Genomic DNA, 12,096 nt, shown 5'->3' with positions numbered 1-12,096 from the left:
TTAGTACTAAAAGAGCTGGAAAAGTTGCTACTAAATCAACACAGAAGGACAAGAGTCTTCTTCTGCATCTGCCAGATCTCAGTCCATGGATCTTCCCTGGAGCAGGACAGGTATAAGTTGTCTTTTCCCAGCCCCAGCACAAAGACAAATCCACCCACCTTTGTCCTTCTGTCTCTCCTATCTCCTTTGCCTATAAAGATGTCACAGCTGAAATCCCACTATGATTTTTCTGGATGAGACAGTAAGCCCAGTCTCCCTTCCTGCAGGGCCAGCTGACGTAGCAAAGACTTTGAGCACTTAACTGGGCCAGTTCTGCAGGTACCTCCAATCTGCAAAGCTTCCCTGGACTCACACCAGGCAGAAAATTGAACAGTTAGGACTCAAAGCAGAGCCAACGGGTCGATCTGCACTGGTTTTTCAGGATGGCTGTTCTAATAACTGCCCTTGAGGACCTACCCAGAGAAGTCCAAGGACTCTTTGCCAAGCAAAGAGTGCAGAATCAGATGCCTCCAAAGGAGGACTGGGGGAAGGTGAGATCGCCTGTGTGTGTTGGCTTGTAAGTGCCTCAGTCTGGAAGATGATACTGGAAAGACCAGATATCCTCCTGTATATCCTGTAAAAGCAGGAACACATGCCTCCTATGTGAAAAACCAGGAGGCCAACCACCAGTTCAACACTGCATGTCCAAACTCTCCAAACCCAGTTGACCTTGAAGTCACCCTCAGTCGAATCCTGTCATGCAAAGAGCACAGCATGAAGCCAAAAGCAAAGGTGGGCACTCGAAATATCAGTCTATATAAACTCACCAACTCAAAAAGGGGAGCTAGCCCCTCTGCCATGCTCTGGCTCTCAGCTTCTCCTCTGCCGAGTATGCATGCCCTGTATGGGAGAGATCCGCGCATGCAAAGCGCCTTGGCCCCCATCTGAAGGAGAGCTGCCGATGCATCACAGGATGGCTGAAGCCTGGTCCGAATGAAAAAGTGGGGCTATACCGTTGGTTCAGCCACCTATGACTGCAGCACAGAGCCTCAGAGCATGCAACACCTGATGCAATGCCTGCTGTTCAAAAGCACATGCACAATGAAAGACCTTGCAAAGTACAATAAATGAGCACAAGCATGTGTAACAAAATGGTCAAATGTAGTTGTAGAGATACAAAAAGGAGGATGGATAGATTTGATTTCATTTCCTGGAAGCGGGCCTCAGCCTCAAATATTGCAACACACCTATACCTGCTTTCCCAAATCCAGGCAGAGACATGTAGCCGCAGAGTGGAAACTCCAGCAGGCAGCTGGATAAACACAAAAGCCTTTTCATGTCTGAGCACAATACAAACTCTTGGAAATGCTAACTGAAAGTGAAGTGAGCACTGCCGTTTCCCATGGGGCACTATACCCAGGTGGATCTGTGGCTGTTACTTTCATAGCTCCTCTAGGGTTAAATTCTCCCTGGTTCAAGGTGCAGTATCAGGAATTCAGACTCAGATGCAAAAGGGCATCTAGTCATGGTGACACCATGCATTGTCTTGCCTGTGATTTGGGTATTTGACCTGAAGAGCAATTCAGGAAAAGGGGCTATGCATCTCACATCTCCTTACCCTTAATGGACTGGCCGACGCCAATATCCTAAGGGACAGCCAGCATGGGTTTGTTGTGGGTAGGTCTTGCTTGACCAATCTCATTTCCTTCTATGACCAGGTGACCTATCACCTGGACAAGGGAGAAGAGATTGATGTCATATATCTTGACTTCAAAAAAGCCTTCGATCTGGTATCCCATGATCACCTCTTGGCAAAACTGGCCAATTGTGGCCTTGGGTCCACCACGATCCGCTGGCTGGGAAATTGGCTCTGTGGTCGGACCCAGAGGGTAGTAATTGATGGAAGTCACTCATCATGGTGCCCTGTGACCAGTGGGGTCCCCCAAGGCTCTGTCCTTGGACCCATATTGTTCAACATCTTCATTAATGATGTGGACATTGGAGTCAGGAGCGGACTGGCCAAGTTTGCCGATGACACCAAACTTTGGGGCAAAGCATCCACACCAGAAGACAGGTGGGTGATCCAGGCTGACCTGGACAGGCTCAGCAAATGGGCGGACGAGAACCTGATGGTGTTTAACACCGAAAAATGCAAGGTTCTCCACCTTGGGAAGAAAAACCTGCAGCATCCTTATAGGCTCGGCAGTGCTACGCTGGCTAGCACTACAGAAGAAAGAGACTTGGGGGTCATCATTGACCACAAGATGAACATGAGCCTGCAATGCAATGCTGCGGCTAGTAAAGCGACCAAAATGCTGGCTTGCATCCATAGATGCTTCTCAAGCAAATCCCGGGACGTCATTCTCCCCTTGTACTCGGCCTTGGTGAGGCCGCAGCTGGAGTACTGCGTCCAGTTTTGGGCTCCACAATTCAAAAAGGATGTGGAGAAGCTTGAGAGAGTCCAGAGAAGAGCCACGCGCATGATCAGAGGTCAGGAAAACAGACCTTACGACGACAGGCTGAGAGCCATGGGGCTCTTTAGCCTGGAAAAGCGCAGGCTCAGGGGTGATCTGATGGCCACCTATAAGTTTATTCGGGGTGACCACCAGGATCTGGGGGAACGTTTGTTCACCAGAGCGCCCCAAGGGATGACGAGGTCGAACGGTCATAAACTACTGCAAGACTGTTTCAGGCTGGACATAAGGAAGAATTTCTTTACTGTCCGAGCCCCCAAGGTCTGGAACAGCCTGCCATCGGAGGTGGTTCAAGCACCTACATTGAACACCTTCAAGAGCAAATTGGATGTCTATCTTGCTGGGATCCTATGACCCCAGCTGACTTCCTGCCCTTTGGGCAGGGGGCTGGACTCGATGATCCTCTGAGGTCCCTTCCAGCCTGAATGTCTATGACATCTATGACAGCTAACAAACAGAGAGTGCAGGGGGTGGGTGTGTGTCTGGGATCCAATCCATCTCCCAGATTTGGCAGCATTTATGCATTTCCCAGAAGCCTTGAGTGAGCCATATCTGATAACATTTGGTTCACAATCCAATACCTCTGCCTCATCTTCATTGCCTAAGGCCTTGGTGGGGAAGAGGAGGAGAAAAACACACCCAGCTTTTGTCTGATAGGTTTAGTGATTCAAAACCGTGGGAGACCTGGCCTCTAGGCTGTTCTCTACCCAAGGTTTGAATGCACTGCCCCCTCTTTCCAGAAAAGGGCCCTAGCCACTGAATTATACGCCGGGCTGGCCTTGACTGAGGGCACCCCTCCTTTTCCTGTGCAGCTGGCCCACTAGTCAGCCAAGAGTGCAATAGCCACGGGGCCAGAGACAGCAAATGCAGGTCTAAGAAAGAGGTCTGCTCTGGGAGCTGAGTCCCAGTATTTGTACTATTTTGGATACAGGCTTCAGATCTCTGTTTCACGATTAACCCAAGGGCTGGACTGCCCAGGCTGTTTCGGTGCTTCCAGCCTTCTGCAGCACTTGGGAAAGAACTAAGAGGCTGCCGGCCCTCCTGCAGTCTTATGACAGCAGCATGGGAGAGATGACGAAGTCACGTCTGAATGGAGAAGCATGTTTAAATGTGTAAATGTGCACATTCTAAAGTGCGGCAGTGGGAACAGTGCCTTGGAGCCTCAGATGCAACAGCAACAAAGGAAGGAAAACCTGATTTGCTGCCCAATGCCATTTGTTTAAAAGTTATTCAGACCATTCCCAAAAATATTTACTGTGTTGTGGATTTGTATTATTTCACATGTGGTCTGTTTGCATGAACATTTCTTTGTTGTAGTTGGAAATGTCATCTTACCAGGGATTTATATTCGCTGGCGCTGAAGTTGAACCATGTGGGATGCCTTCTCTAAACATCAGACTCTTGCTGGCACTTCAACAAAGAATTAAGCCAGCGGTTTTTGCTCACCGCTCCACTGCCATCTGTCACACCACATCCATCAGGCTCAGGACCCTGAATGCCAGCGTGAACAACTGAATTGCTTTGTGGTCAGGACCCTACTCAGACTTGCTTCTACCCCACTTCCAGAGAATCACTGGCTCATGTTGAGTCTGTGATCCGCTAACGCCCCCAGATCGTTCCTAGCAAAACTACAGCCCAACAGTCAGTTCCTAGTCTGTATCCGTGCTTTAGATTATTCTTCCCTAGGTTAGCCGCTTTATTCTGTTGTTTCTTGCCCAGCTTTCAAATCTATCAAGATCCTTCCGAGGTCTACCCCTATTCTTCAAAGCGTTTGCACTTCTTCCCAGTGTTGACTGCTGTAATACCCAAAAGCTTGCCTGTATGGTCCAAATCAACCATATACTTAGCCCAATAAAAGATATCACCCACAAAGATTGCAGCTTCCCAGTTTCATGTCATCTGCAAACTCGATGAGGAAACTCTCCATTTGGACAGCCGAATCATTCATACAAACACGCTGAATAGCACCAAGGCCAAGTTTGGAGCCACACTTGAAATCTCCTGCTATCCTGACATGGATCCATTTATAATTACCTTTCACTTGCAGTTGCTAAGCCAATTATCTGTCCACCCTGTTATAATTTTATCTAGCCCACATTTTCCAGTTTATTGCCAATGGCTCCAAGATCTTTTTGTCCAGTTTTTTCAGCAGCCAGGGATGAAATTCAGCAGGTGCTGCTGACTTAATTAGTTTACACTAATCAAAAGCTCTCTGACCCAGGCTTTAGTTATCAGCCTTTCCCCATCTTTGTCTATACTGGCTGCTTCTCTGGATCTTTTCTTCATAGGAGCCTACCAGGCTATCCTTAATTTTCCATCTGTGCAGATGATGACAAATGTCCATCTATGTTTCTGATGCGGTTTGCCATGGTCCATGGTTGATCTGGAGGATTCATGATTAGGCCTCAGTTCTTGCCTCTGAGGTCTGGATCACTTCTGTGCCTACTCAAGTGGGCTTCTGGACTGCAGGCAGCATCTTTGGAGAGTTTTGAGAGCTTCATAGATAGGAAAGTCTGGGTTCATTATCTTTTAGTCATATGTATTGCTCTTTATGGAGGGAGGGAGGGTGGTCAGGCACGTGGGCTTCACTGATAAGAAAGTTTGGGTTCCTTATCTCTCAGTCATATTTCAGTATAATGGCTCTTGTTTTTGGAGGGAGGGTGGTAAGATATGCATGAGGATGGGGAGCCAGATGGTCTGCATTTACATCCATGCCTTTGGGATGACCAGTTGTGTATGTGTGCTGTCCGCCCACACTGGAAGGCCATGTTCAGCTCCTAAAAGCTGAGATTCAAGGGGATCATTTGCAAATATGAGCATCCGCTTCCCAGCCAGTCCTGACGCCTGCATGGATTAAGTTGTCCTTTCTCTTGGAAGCAGTCTTCGTCAGAGATGAAGCTATATAGTCCAAGCTGTTTTGGGAAGTTATCCAGCCTGAGTCCACTACTACAGAAGACAGTCAGATGCTTCTTCATCTGGTGGTTGAAATCATTATAACTTCTAGCAGACTCCTCCTTTCTTTTCAAATTTTCTCTCGAGATGTGTTCCTCTTAGGGGCAAGTTCTCAGATGTCGAGTGCATATTCATCCACATCTGTGACCGGTTCAGTGTCATGTCGCTGGCATGCATATCAAAGAGGGACAATGCCATGGGAGCTCATAGCTGCTTTGTTTTCCAGCAGAGGTATGTGACACTCACAGCTGGTGAGCAGAGAAGTCCTGACCATACGACACCAGACCATGTTCAACACTTTCAGAGGCAAACTCCCCCATCTGACCAGCTGCGTGTTGCAGACGGTTCCAGGAAAGCCACTGCTGTGCTGAACCCATGTTGGTAGGTGGCTTTGATACAGGTCGTCGGTGAGGTTACATGATCTTCGGTGCTTCTTTCTAGTCTGAGCCCAGATTGCCCATGAGGGATGCAGTCCTCCAGGAGGAGTGTGATTTTCTGTGATGACATCCTTGCCACAAGCACACAGTATATGTCACACGTGGCAGCTGATAGCAGAGGGTTTCTTCAGACTGTTCAGGGTGGCAATGCTCTTTGCATGTTGCCATATCGTGGACATTTGGCCGGAGGCGTGCACACTGGTAAATTGTGGAAAAACAGGGCTTAAAGAGGCATCCAGGAGGTCATCTAGTCCAATCCCCTGCTCAAGGCAAGATCATTCCTGTCTAACCTATCTCAGACAAGTGTTTGTCTCACCTGCTCTTCCAAGGATGGCTACTCCCCAGCCCCTCCGGGTCGCCTGTTCCAATTCTTAACCGCCACCAGATTTAGAAAGTTTTTCCTTATATCCACCTTAAAATGTCCCTCACTGCAGTTCTTCCCAATCTTTTCATCTAAGTCATGTTTCCTAGACCTCTAGTCATGTTTGTTGCTCCCTGCTGGATTCCTTCCAGTTTGTCCGTATCTTTTTGTGGAAGCTCGGTGCCCCAGCCTGGGCACAGGACTCCAGGTGAAGCCTCACCAGTGCCGAACAGAGCAGGAAAATCACTTCCCTTTGCTTGAGAGCAGCGTTCTTATTAATGTTCGGTTTTGCAACAAAAGCGCACGGTTGACTCCTATGTTCATTTATATTCTGTTGTACTGTCCAGGTCCTTTTTTTGCAGTATTGCAGCTTAGTTGAGTCATTCCTAACCTGTTGTGTCCATGCAATTGTTACATCCTAAATGGTTCGTTGTCATTCTGAATCCTAATCCAGTCTTCCAAAGGGTCCACCAAGCTTCAAGCACGAAGAGGCATGCCAGCTAGTTGCAGGCCTACAGACCTGAATGTGTCTCAAATCCTGAAAACACGCTATTGGGGCTTTAGAGTTGTTGGTTGTAGCCATGTTGGTCTAAGGACATAGGCAGACGTGGTTCTTTGGGTAGATGTGATATCTTTTATTAGGCCAGCTAAATAGTTGGAAAAAATTGTTCTTGGCAAGCTTTCAAGCACAAACACCCTTCTTCAGGCAGAGGGAGAGTTTGTTGGGGCTTGTAGCCCTGCCACATTTGGCTTCTGCCCATCACTCGTGTCTGCTAGCATTCAGCAGTTCCAGAGGTCCAGCTGCAACGCCTGGTTTATGCCCTACCCTGTATTGCTTGAGGGGTCTCACTGTCTGCCAGCTGGCAAAGAGTGTAGGCATCTCTATTTAGGGCAATGTTCCTCTGTGCAGCCATTTTAGGAAGCAACCTGTTGTTGTTGGTCATGGTTTCATAGTGCTTAGGGTTGGAAGGGACCTAAACAGATCATCAGGTCCGACTCCCTGCCCTGGGCAGGAACAAGTGGTCATACTTTGCAATCTGCTTTGCCTACCACTTCTGCGTTGTTCCCACCAGCTTTCTCCCAAGTCCAACAGGGCTTTGGCAGCAACATGATTTACATGCAATATCATCATTACACATTGCATTGCCTTAGGACTCCCTACCTCGTAACACCCATTTAAACCCCACTACCGCCAGGGAGTTTCTCCAGAAGATAGAATCATAAAATCAGAGAATGACAGACAATGAGGGCTGGAAGGGAGCTCAGGAGGTCACATCTAGTCCAACCCCCTGCTCCAAGCAGGACCAGCCCCAGCTACACCATCCCAGCCAAGGCTTTGTCTACCTGGGTCTTAAATACTGCCAAGGATGGAGATTGCACCACCTCTCTGGGTAACCTGTTCCAGTGCTTCATCACTCTCCTTGTGAGAGTTTTTCCAAATATCCAGCCTCAACTTTCCTTGCTGCAGCTTGAGCCCATTGCTCCTTGTCCCATCATCTGCCCCCACTGGGAACAGCCCAGCTCCATCCTCTTTGCAGCCCCCCGGCAGGTTCATACACCATCACAGACTGGAGTCTTCTAATCTTAAGACCCAGAGAGCTCCACTCCTACCTCTCCCCCGGGGAGGGGAATTTCCAGTGAATCACACTGTGCCAAATGCTTTTCTTTTGTAATTCTATTGATTTCATGCCAGCAGGAAAAGTGGCCCACTGAGAGCTGTAAATCAAAAGCAGTCCTCTTCCTGCAGCCTGGGAGGAATATTAAGACTCTAGTGGGACGGGAGGACATGGTGAGATGGCACTGGGCAGGCCAGTCGATTTGGTTCAGGTTCTCTGTGTCTAGACTGGTGGGAAACTGGTTGAACCCCCCCATTTTAGCTGGTAAATAAACCTTCTTCAAGATGACCTGTTTTGCTCCTTAGACCATTGCTGTGTGTGAAACAGTACTTCCCAAGCACTCAAGGGGCTTGGAACTGTATAATTTCTTGAGCTGGATCACGCCTCATGTGCTGATATTCAAAATAACCTACAGTGCCCACTTGCTGTTTCTCTCATCTGATCCAAACCAGCGCTGGAAGAGTTCAGAAAAGAATAAAATCAGCCTCAGACCCACCTCCTCAGAACTGAAACCAAACAATTTTTTTGACCTGATAAAGGATTTCCCTTTTCCCTTGTATTTTTGCTGCTACCTCCGGGGCTCTAGGTTTCCCCTGGGACTCCAAAAGGAAGCACTGAAACATCAGAAGTATTTGCACAGGATTTCTGACTCCACAGCTGCTGGAATGACTGCAGCCAAGATCTCACAAGAGAAACCCTCATCCTGATATTTTCAGGGCAGCGCCAGACATCACTGAGCTTTAGGCAGGTTGCGTCCATAGCAGAGCGCTGCGCAGGCAGCGGTGGCTGGCCAGCCTTTTGCTTTGCATGCACTGCAACTTTGGGTTTTCATGGACTCTTGTCTGCCAGCCAAGCTTGCTGACTCCACAGTCACTTCATTCTGCAGCCTGGAGTGGGGGAGATACACACACTGTGCTCTCCCCCAGAACTTCCCTTCTCTTGTTTTACTTGCACCTAAAAGCAGGGCCCATACAAACTAACCAGATGCAAGCTATAAAGCCCTCCCATGAGTGCTCTCCCGTCTACCATCCAGGCAGGATTCAGCGTATGACCTTCTGCAGCCTCAGCAGCTCTCAGACCTCTTGGAGTAATGGATCACTGTCAAACAGCAGGTTTTTTCCCCACACTTGTGATGAAAGTGTGGTAAAGCCCAGTGCTTATCTACGGATCTCCTACCATGGCCTTGCAGGTCATGTAAGGTCCATGGACCACTATACAGAAGCCAAAGAGAAGTGCAGTAGTATCGGGGGTGTACTGCTTTTAAAATCGATAGCAGGCAAGAATAGGGAGTTTAGGAAAAGCTCCCCAATGAAATGGAGAGATAGAGGCATCTGAGGGTCAAGTGGTTGCTCTTTATTCGAATTAAGCTCTTTGGTCTGACTGCTATGGGACAACAGGTATCTAGAAGGAGTGAGCCCCTCACTGCTGCCTGTCTGCCACTGGGATTAGGGCATCCCATTGACTCTCTGCAAATCTCTATAGCAGGATAGTGGTTGTCCGGGCAGTGATAAAAGGGCACCAGTCGTGTTGTTGCTAGCCCTCCAGAGCTCATATTCACCGAGGAAGAGAGAGTGCATGAACCCCCTTGTGTGAAAATCCAGGCTGGGGCTGCACAGAGCAAAAGGCGTTGCAGCTCTTGCGAGACACAAAGCAGAGAGAGGCTCATCCATCGTATCCCAGAGTCCCTCTGCTCAGCTGGAGTTGCTCTTGCTAATACTCACCCCACAATTTTAGCTGCCTGCCCGCAGGTGTAGTGGTCCCTGCCCACTTCATAGTGGTCCCTGTTCAGATGGTAGGAGACAGGACACCCTCTGAGCTCCTCCAAGCTCATGGGCAGGATAAATGGGACTGGCTCACCGTGGCACACCGCCTATGTAGTCGGTCTGAATTTTAAGAGTCCTTGAAAATGCCCCTCCTGAGTGAGGACAGCGGGAGCCCGGCAGAATCCAGCAACCAGGCATCTTCCACGAGAGTCCTGATTGCATTACATCATGCCTTTCTGGTAAACCTCCCCAGATGGGAAAACGAGGCACAGGGAAATTAAGTGGCTTGGCTGAGTTCAGAAGCAGGCTTAAAACACAGGTGTCTGGATTGCCAAATCTGCCTTCTCTTGCTACAGGAGCGGACCGCCTCTGAAACACCCAGCGCAGATGCTACCTCATTGGAAACACTCCCTGTCCCCACTGAACTCCTTCTGCATGTGTTTCCAGCTGGAAATAACTATCCTCTGCAGTTCGGTGCATCTGTTTGTAAAGTCATTATATAGAGATGCACCTGCAGGAAAAAACCAACCCTTGTCTGGCGAGTAGATTTAGAGCTTTGCAATAGCAAAGTGGATTTGGGGCTGCTGCTTTCTTTGTCTGTTCAACTCGGGGTGAATGGCTTTCTTTTTCTAGCTGTCATAAAGGAGAAAAAAAGCCCGTACAACTTACCCTGTAGCCAAGGCAGGAGGCAGATACAACTCAGGCTCAGCTTGAAAAGCTCCATTGTGTCTCAGCAGCCGGGGGAAAAAGGAGCCTCTGCAAAGAAGAACCAGGAGAGGAGGGTGGGAGCCAGGTGGTTTCAGTCACTTGCTCTTTCATTCAAATTAACTGGAAAAGGAAGGGAAAAAAAATCTCTCTTGGGGGAAGCAAGCAAAGAGTCCCCACTTCTTGTTCTAGCAGCAAGGAGCCAACTCCCAGGTGCACTCCCACTCCGCTCTGGCTTCGCAGGAAATCCTGTCACTTCCCAGAGGACGATTCCTTATCCTACAGGCACCTGGAGTTGCTCAACCCTCTGGGGAAATGATCCAGAAGCGGGGAAAAGCAGCAGCGATGCAATGAAAAGCTGCTGTGATCAGCTCCTTGCAGCGGCTACAGTTGCTCAGTGGCAATGAGGGGAGCATGCTAAAGATGCCAGGCTGCGGGGAGACAGGGACATGCCTGTGCCGGAGAGGAGCAAGAGCTGGGAGGCTGCTGGAGCTGGTTTCCTGGGACACAGCTTTTGGTGCCTTGGTCAGTGCTGTGTCCTGAAGTTACCGTGGTCCCAGCTCTGATTGTTCAGTACAGTCTTGCTTTCTCTTTAGAGAGCTGTGCTCATGTGGACCAATCGGAGCGGATTTTTAAAAAACCTGCAACTCAGCACTTGGAGAAGTGGCTGCTGAGTTCAACACGTGGAGCCAGGGCAGATGCCGCGTCCTTTGGGCAAAAGGGCTTTGTGGAGGGAGCAGAGCTCTGCTGTAGGTAGGACGGGCCGGGATGAGTCCAAGCCATGGGAAGTCTGCGGCACCTGCCTCTGCCCTGCCACAGAAGTTGTATGTGGCCTCGGGTATGGCACTGTCTCTGAGCCGCAGTCCCCTGTCTGGAACAAGGAGATAATAGCATGCTCCTACCTCTAACAGACGCAGACTCACTGAGCTCGTCTACACGTGTCCCTTTTAAGTGGGATTAGCCTAAAATCACCATTTTTAAGGCACATTAAGGGTGTGTGTCCACACGTGTGCCTTTAATACACCTTAAAAATGGTGATTTTAGGCTAATCCTGCCTAAATTTGATAGCAAGTGCCAATTTAAGCTGGCATAGTTAAATTGCATTAGCCCACATGTGGATGCTTAATACACATTAATGTGGTGTGCACCAATGAACTCATGCCGCATTAATGCCCATTAGCATGGCAATGCATGTGCTAATGCAATTTAGCTATGCCAGCCTAGATTTAATGTGCCTTAATGTGCACATGTAGACACACACCTAAATCACCTTAATGTCCCTTAAATAAAGGTGCACTAAGTTTCATAGTTTCATAGTTTCTAGGGTCAGAAGGGACCTGAGCAGATCATCGAGTCCGACCCCCTGCCATGGCAGGAAAGGGTACTGGGGTCAAACAACCTGGCAAGGTGTTCATCCAGCCTCCTCTTAAAGCCCCCCAGGGTAGGAGGCAGCACCACCTCTCTTGGAAGTTGGTCCCAGATCCTAGCCACCCTGACAGTGAAGTCGCGCCTCCTGATATCTAGCCTGAATCTACCCTCCGGCAGCTTGTGACCGTTATTCCTGGTCACTCCTGCCAGTGCTTGGGGGAACAGGGACTCCCCCAGTGCCTGCTGATCCCCCCTAACCAGTTTATAACAGGCCACAAGATCCCCCCTCAGCCTTCTCTTGTGGAGGCTGAACAGGTTCAGGTCCCGTCGCCTCTCCTCGCAGGGCCTGCCCTGCTGCCCCCGATCATGCGAGTGGCCTCCTCTGGACCCTCTCCATGCTGTCCACATCCCTCCTGAAGTGCGGCACCCAGAACTGGACGC

At 49.2% G+C, this 12,096-nt stretch overlaps 1 protein-coding gene across 1 annotated transcript in view; it reads right to left on the bottom strand.

Moving 5' to 3' along the window:
• The window catches only part of LOC109297967, a 30,343-nt gene extending 19,361 nt beyond the window's left edge, over window positions 1-10,982 (bottom strand). Inside the window, exon 1 of the mRNA XM_019518069.1 lies at window positions 10,252-10,982. Within this exon, the coding sequence (XP_019373614.1) occupies window positions 10,252-10,306 (55 nt within the window). The 5' untranslated portion in view covers window positions 10,307-10,982. The remainder of the gene's footprint in view (window positions 1-10,251) is intronic.
• Window positions 10,983-12,096: the final 1,114 nt, after the last annotated feature.

This window comes from Gavialis gangeticus, unplaced genomic scaffold (assembly GCF_001723915.1).
Source record: "Gavialis gangeticus isolate Ggan-Ray unplaced genomic scaffold, GavGan_comp1, whole genome shotgun sequence".
In the NCBI taxonomy this organism is placed as follows: domain Eukaryota; kingdom Metazoa; phylum Chordata; order Crocodylia; family Gavialidae; genus Gavialis; species Gavialis gangeticus.
This window is presented reverse-complemented; position numbering and strand designations above follow the sequence as displayed.